This window comes from Hoplias malabaricus, chromosome 11, assembly GCF_029633855.1.
Source record: "Hoplias malabaricus isolate fHopMal1 chromosome 11, fHopMal1.hap1, whole genome shotgun sequence".
Taxonomy (NCBI): Eukaryota; Metazoa; Chordata; class Actinopteri; order Characiformes; family Erythrinidae; genus Hoplias; species Hoplias malabaricus.
In genome coordinates this window covers 14,721,595-14,729,194 of record NC_089810.1, presented here as the reverse complement: position 1 = coordinate 14,729,194, position 7,600 = coordinate 14,721,595, and the positions used below count along the sequence as shown (strand labels likewise).

Here is a 7,600-nt window from a genome sequence, read left to right as displayed (position 1 = left end):
CTTTTCTGTTTTTTTTTTTTTATGTTGAATTTTTCTCAGAATACTAAAGGAGACACTTCGATGATTTTGAAGAGTAATGACATGAAAGTCATTAAAGCAAGTCCACCTTAAACAGAAAGAAACAAGTTAAATAGAAAAGAGAGAAGCAGGCAGCCAGATGTTGGTGGCTGGACTGAAGTAGGCGGACACTTGTAAAGTTGCTGGGGGCGGGGCGTCCCGTGCTTCTTCCCTCCTCCTGCTCAAGAGCGTGCAAGGCGCTCATGGCTACGCATAAGTAAAGGGCGATCTCCTGAGGACAAGAAGAGAAAGAGAAGAGACGGCAGACGAGTAGGAGCTGTAAGCTGCCTCCCCCAGAGCTTCTTGTTTTCAACCCACCCCTTTACTGTGGACTGAGCTATCTGAGGAACTGACCAGAGAGAGAGAGAGAGAGAGAAGACGCTCACAGGACTGTTCTAGCTTGGCGTGTTCCTTCGTTCGCGCATCTGAAACATGACGCAAAGTAGGTCGTGAGGGAATTGTGTCTCTTCTGCGTTCGAGCTACTCTCAGCAAAAAAGGGGCTTATTTGACCGGCAACGATACTGGACGCGTGCATAGAACCATTTTGTAAAAACAAGCACGTTAGATAAACAGCTCCGACATTTGAGTGCGCATGGTTCACCCAGAACCACCGCCTTTACTAAAGAACGCCTGAAGAACCCCGTTTTACCCAAGAGTTTCGTCACCAACCAGGCAACGAAGCATTTACTCATTTGAGCGGTTCTTCTGTGTGTTCATGATTCTAAAGAACCCCTGAGGAACGTCTTTTTCAGACCCAAGACGAAGCAGGGGATCCCCGTACCGAGCTCTAAATGACGGCCGAGGTCCAGCAGCCCCCCACGCAGCAGAGCAGCCCCGTGTCTGCGCCTGAGAAAACGGCGTCAATGGACGCGTCCTCGTCCTCCACCACCAAGACCAAGAAGACGAACGCGGGCATCAGGCGTCCGGAAAAGCCGCCGTACTCCTACATCGCTCTGATCGTGATGGCCATCCAGAGCTCGCCCACCAAGCGGCTGACCCTCAGCGAGATTTACCAGTTCCTCCAGAGCCGCTTCCCGTTCTTCAGGGGCTCGTACCAGGGCTGGAAGAACTCTGTGCGCCACAACCTGTCCCTCAACGAGTGCTTCATCAAGCTGCCCAAAGGCCTGGGCAGGCCGGGCAAGGGCCATTACTGGACCATCGATCCGGCGAGTGAGTTCATGTTCGAGGAGGGCTCCTTCCGGCGCAGGCCGCGTGGATTCCGGCGCAAATGCCAAGCGCTAAAACCCTCCATGTACAGTATGATGAACGGCTTGAGCTTCAACCACCTCCCCGACTCGTACAGCTTCCAGAGCGGCGGAGGAGGCCTCTCTTGTCCGCCCAACGGTCTGTCCCTGGACAGCGGAATCAGCATGATGAACGGACACATGGCCGGTAACATGGACCTGGCCACTCACTCCATGTCCCATCTATCCGCCAGCGGCGCGCACTCATACATGACCTCTGCTGGAGATTACGCGCATCACGACGGCACAGCGGCGTCCGCGTCTCCGCTGCTGCCGGGCGCCGCGCTCATGGAGCCGCACGCCGTGTACTCGAGCCCCGCGCCCTCGGCCTGGGCACCCAACAACGGCGCCGCCTACATCAAGCAGCAGCCGCCGCCGCTGTCGCCCTGTAACCCCGCGGCCAACAGCGCGCTTCAGCCCAGCTTACCCACACACACACTGGAGCAGCCCTATCTTCACCAGAATGGACACAGCGCCAGCGAACTGCAAGGTATTGCTCGCATATACTTTCAGAAATATCACAGCAGATACCGCTGAGTGCTCTTAGGGTCTGAGCTGATGTTAAATATGAGCATGATTCATTTGGACGGGAAAATGATACCCAGTGCATTTTGCTGGTTATATTTTAAAATGTAAAACTAAGCGAAGTGTCAATCAATTTGTAAAAATCACACAGACAAATAAATAAACAAAACCTCTAAATATCATTCTTATGTTCTGTAGGCTATTAGAGTTGAATTAAACCAGTGACAGTGCTTGCTACAATAACATAGCTTTCTATTCACTGACGAAATATTTTTGTCGCGACGAATGAACACCATTTTAAAATGAAACGCTTCATATACAAACAATTAATTTCAAATATTCACCATCCCAATGTTCAAACTAAACACACAACGTTACATACTCCCAGCTACACAGAGGCTCATTGTGATGTAACTGACCTTCACACATCTAGATCGTGTCAGTACAGAATTAAAAGAACGGCAATGAGTCAGTAATAGTGTCTGATTTATGAAAGCGTCTGCTACAGCAGGTCTGAAAGTAGAGCTTAGTTTAGGCTTAATAAATCTTCTGCTTCAAATGTTTGCTGTACTGGTCACATGTTACAGGCCCTGAATAATATAGCGGTTCTTTTATTTTAATTTTCCAATACAGGATTCGCTAAAATGAGCCTTTTTACATTACTCGTTTTAACCTATTTAAAATGTGTACATTCTCTTGAAAAGGATTACAGGCCTACACGTGACCCATTAAGCCCCCACAAGCGTTAAAATCTGATTTAATGAATTCTACGATTTGCCACGTATTGTAATAACGCGGTTGTGTCAGATCGACACGTTAAGTGAATATTGTTTAATTAGATTGCTATCGCTTTTTTTCCCAAACACAAGCTTTAAACTGAACCGTTTATGTTCAGTGCAGGCTGCATTCAGAAATATCGAGCACACGCGGACTGTAGCTAAACTCTGTTAAGTTCTGTCAGTGGAACAGAAAAGTGCGCTGCGTCCTGTGGGAATCGCGTGCAAGCCGGACACTGTCCATTAAGATCCCTCCACCCTGCGGCAGAAACAGATACTGTTCTCATTAAAGACCATCCACTGTCTTCACTAAAATGGTCCACATTTTTTAAATTAAGCAAAGATTTTTTGGGACCAAGGACCAATCCTTATAAATCAGTTTAACTGAATAATTACTGTTGTAATGTGTGCAGAGATCTGCGGGACTGAGCTAACAGCGCTTTCTGTTTTCAAACAAAAATATTTAGGCCGACGAGGGTAAACAAAGCAATGACCCTGGTTTTGCCGCCAAAGCAATGAAGTGCAATTTAATAATAGTCTCGAGGAAATAGTTGAATGAAGAAACAAATACATTTAGCACTGGTTCTTTATGGATATGTGAACACTCAAAGAACCACTGCAATGCTTGTAGAAATGCTGTCCTGGGGAGCACCAGAAAATGCTCCAGTTTTGTTTCCAGTCAAAGACCAATTGTTAGTCGCTGTTACTATTTGGCCGATCGGTATTATTATTATTACTATCTGACTTTCTGGGGTTATTTTGCTATGTTATTTTATTATATTGTTAAACTGATTTTCCACTATGTTTAAAAAATATCTGCCCAAATAAAATTAAATATAGTGTCCTTTAAATACATATAATGTAATTTTTTAACTTTTTATAAACAATATATTTATATCACTATATATTACAATCGCTTAGATTAATTTCTATATTTCTTTTAATTTACATTATCTCGAGCTCACCTGAGAGCAGCATCAGCGCATGTGCACTAAAGTAAAAAGCTTTCTGCTAACAGCAGTGGAGACCTCCTTGATGCTAGAACAGGTTTAAATTATAACCATATCCAGTGCTGCTTGGACACACGAGAACACTGCCATTTTGTGCTGATTCTCTACGCGAACTTTAGGAAAACCTTTCTCTGCAGGAAGCAAACAAACATGACAGGCCGTTTCTGTTTATCTGCTGAAGTGAACATACAGGGGAAAATAAACTTACGCATGTGCCAAACATTTGCCCTTCACATATTTCTTTTTATTTTTTGCCAGTTTGATCAAATTAGGTCACACGTATAGTGATGCGCTAAAGTATTCCGAACAATTTTCACTGCAGAATATACTTTAATTTTTCTTAAGAAAATTAACCAAACATATCTTTGAAAAGGGGCACTCAAACCTGTTCAGAAAATACAACAACAGAATTTGTTACTGAACTAGAACAGGCTGTGGTTATGTTACGTTTATATTTGCGTATATTACGTACATTTTTGTCATTTGCGTTTCTCTGTGCATCTCATACAAGTGCAGCTCTTAACAGTGTGTTTGTGTTGTCTCAGGTATCCCCCGCTATCACACTCAGTCCCCCAGCATGTGTGACAGGAAGGAGTTTGTCTTCTCCTTCAACGCTATGACTTCACCCAGCATGCACTCTCCCCCCAGCAGCGGCTCTTACTACCACCATCACCAGCACCAGCACCAACAGCAGCAGCAGCAGCTCGCCTACCAGGACATTAAACCCTGCGTAATGTGAGAGAAAAACACCAGTCAAACAGCGCCGCTGCAGAGCCGCGGTGGAGCACACTCACACAAGCCGAGCTCAGCTGCTGCGGAGCCGCGGAGAGAGGACTCAGAGCCTGCCGCAGCGCACGGAGACCCTTCCAAAAACACGTTCAATCAAACAGCGAGAAACTCGGTACAAGAACACGATGAGAGCGGAGCGCGTGCGCCGCGGCCTGCGTGAACCTGGAAGTGCACGCATGCAGGCCAGATTCATCTATTCTCCACATACAGTCGTATGGAAAAGCTTGACCTCTTCAGGTCAAAATATATTTTGTTAAATTTCTAAGTAGAAAATGAGCACACAGTTAGGAAACACGTCTGGACATTTCATGCACAATCACTGTTTATTACTGAATTTCACACTGGGTAAAAACACAAAATCAAACGTGTCTGGTGTAACAGTTACAGCATATTTCATAGATTGTATTTCCCCCAAAGTATCAGAAACTAGAAATTGTGCAGTTTCATACTTAAGTCTGTGTAATTTTCCAAACGTGCCGTTCGACCAGAGGTGTCCAAACTTTTGCACACGACTGTATGAGAGCCGGAGCGCGGTATAAATACTTGCTCTGCTGTACATCAGAGTGTTTGAGACACAAAGCACAGCCCCGGACCGAGCGGAACACATCTCCAGTGAAAAGAAACGGTCTCAGGCTATTTTTAATATAATTTCCAATTCAGGACGAGCTGTTCCATATCTGACCATATGGCCATTGTTTATTTTATTTTCTATTATTATTTTGGTTAATTAGTGTAAGTAAATCCATTAGACTATCATTATGGAGTAAGAAAAATGAAAGAAGGCACTTTTAAATAGCGCAACTTATTTATTCTTTTTCTGTTTTTGATTGTACAATTATAGCCAAAATATTGAGATCGCTTTATTGGCAATATTTGCCCTGACGCTATCTTTTTATTCAGTGTACAAACGAAGGTTAAATTGAAACTCCACCTATTTTTCTAAATGTGTGAATAATAAAAAGTTTAAGATGTAAACATTCCGAGTAGTTTGATGTGAAATGTTCGGCTGTAGGGAAATGGCTCGTTGCGGTGGAGGAACCAGACACTTCTAAAAACTACATCAGGAACATAAAGAATTTAAAGATACTGATTTCGGAGGCAAAGTGTTATTTTTTATTATTGACGTTAAATGTATGTTAACGTTCAAACGCAAAATTATTCATAACATTAGTTAAAAAAATATTTAAAAAAAGAAAAGAAAAAGAAAAGAAAGGAAAAAAACCCACGCAGTTGACTGTTGGTTTTATATATATGAAAAAACATCAACATCTGAGTCGTAACCTTGTGGCCACTGGTTCCCATCACCGTCACTGTAAATACATTGTAGTCTGCGAGTTTCTCTGAATGAACCATTTCACGTCAAAGCCCTCTGAATAACTTTGTTTACGTCTGAATGGCTGAATTGTGCAGAAATTGAGTAAAACCGGTGGATTTCTACTTTGTAAGCACTGTTAATATTTCGATTGGTTCTTAATGTTTGTATATCCTTATTGACACGAGTCATATTCCAGCACTGTAAAACTGTATATGGTGTAGGGAATGTGTTATAGTTCCAGGCTTAGTTTTTCTGTGTCAGTGTCTTTAGACAGTAGGTCATGTACGCACTATTTGTATAAAATTGTATAAAAGCAGTAATGGTATGCAGTTTGAATTAAATTGTTCAAAACTTTCATACACAAACACAGAGTTAGCTGCTCTTTCGGAATATGTTCCACTGCAATGCAGAGCCCAAATGACTTTTAAAACACGTTTTTGTGCTACAGCAGTCCTTAGTCTGTCCTTCTCTAGTGTACGCAGAAATAAAATTCTACGTAGAATAATTTATCTAACAATCCATCTTATGATATTACTACTATTTTATGCCACAGAAACACTGTTGATGGTTCCATGAACCTTTCAGTGAATAAAATGTGAGAGAGCGAAGAAACGTTTAAATAGTTTTTAAAAATCTCAACAAGACGTTAACTGCACTGAAAAACCCCGGATGTTTCGTAGAGCAACCGTAATTTTTAGAGTGTAAGGAGAAACCATAAACTACTATCTAAGGGAGTAAATGTGTCTGTGGAATCGCTCCAAAAAGTCTCTCCACCACCATTATTATTATTATTAGTATTATTATTATTATTATTATTAGTAGTAGTAGTAGTAGTAGTCGGAAGAGGAGGCGGAGAAGTTAAAATAAACAATTAATGTCCTGCATTGGTTGTTAGACCAATATTTAAACTTATTTGCTTCATTCGTTTTGTCGCCCTTGAACAGTTGCAGGCAACATGTGGACACCCCTTGTCAAATGGTATGTTCTGTGAAAATAACTTATCCTATACATGGAACAAAATTCAATACGGCCTGTTCCCGCAAACAGTCCTGTACAATTGTTTGGCCGAGTTTATCGTATGGTAAATGTGCCGTTATTAACTGTGCCATAGATATTCTGATTATGCGTTATATGTCACAAACACACGCAATAAATTGACTACAAACATGATATGAACCTCAGGCGCCCAAACTGCTTAGTTTAACCATTTCATAAACCCTGTGAGAAAGCGAGGATGATCCGCCTGCGTGTCCAAAACAAAGACATTTTAGGCTCTTGACCACTTTTTTTCTTTTGGCAGTGACATTGCACTTGCATTGGATCCATTAAAGTGACCACAGAGCTCGCTCTTATTATAGGCTATTACAGTCCACCTTTTCCAGCCAGTGTCCTGCCCCTCTCAGGCGTCTCCAGCTGTTGCAGATGGATTGCTATATTTATTTCTCTAAGTAAAGAGCAGCACAGCCAACACAGTGTGTCCATATGCAAATTAAACTGTCACATTCATTACCACGGCTAGCGCTGACACTGCACGGAAACCTTCCTTATTTTTATTTAGAAGTTCTTTCACACTTTTAAGAGAACATCGTTCACGACCTTTGACCACACACTTCGGTACAGTCAAATGTTTCCATAATGTGATCTTTGGCAGCTGTGTTCACCTTCTAAGGTTTAAAAATGACACAAGTCCAGCAAAGCGGCACAACTCCATGACTTTTCGGAGCATTGAGCGCCACCTAGCGGCCACAGGCAGAAAGATCAGGGGGTTTCAATAAGATGGACACAATGTTATTTAATGTAGTCTGCAGAAATTCCACATAAGAATGGATATTTGACAAGATAATTATCTGAGCAATAACCTGTGACTTCAACTAATAATGTAG

General features: G+C 42.4%; 1 protein-coding gene across 1 annotated transcript; it reads left to right on the top strand.

The window, feature by feature from the left end:
• Window positions 1–253: 253 nt before the first annotated feature.
• Window positions 254–7,243, top strand: foxf1 (forkhead box F1). The gene is made up of 2 exons (XM_066685088.1): window positions 254–1,792; window positions 4,159–7,243. The coding sequence occupies exons 1-2, from the start codon at window positions 850–852 to the stop codon at window positions 4,350–4,352; spliced, it is 1,137 nt and encodes a 378-aa protein (XP_066541185.1). The 5' UTR covers window positions 254–849; the 3' UTR covers window positions 4,353–7,243.
• Window positions 7,244–7,600: the final 357 nt, after the last annotated feature.

Excerpts from the sequence above, each read along its gene's own strand:
- foxf1 (XM_066685088.1), top strand. The coding sequence starts at position 850 with ATGACGGCCGAGGTCCAGCAGCCCCCCACGCAGCAGAGCAGCCCCGTG. Across the intron at positions 1,793-4,158 it reads CAGCGCCAGCGAACTGCAAG|GTATCCCCCGCTATCACACT; the intron begins GTATTGCTCGCA and ends GTGTTGTCTCAG.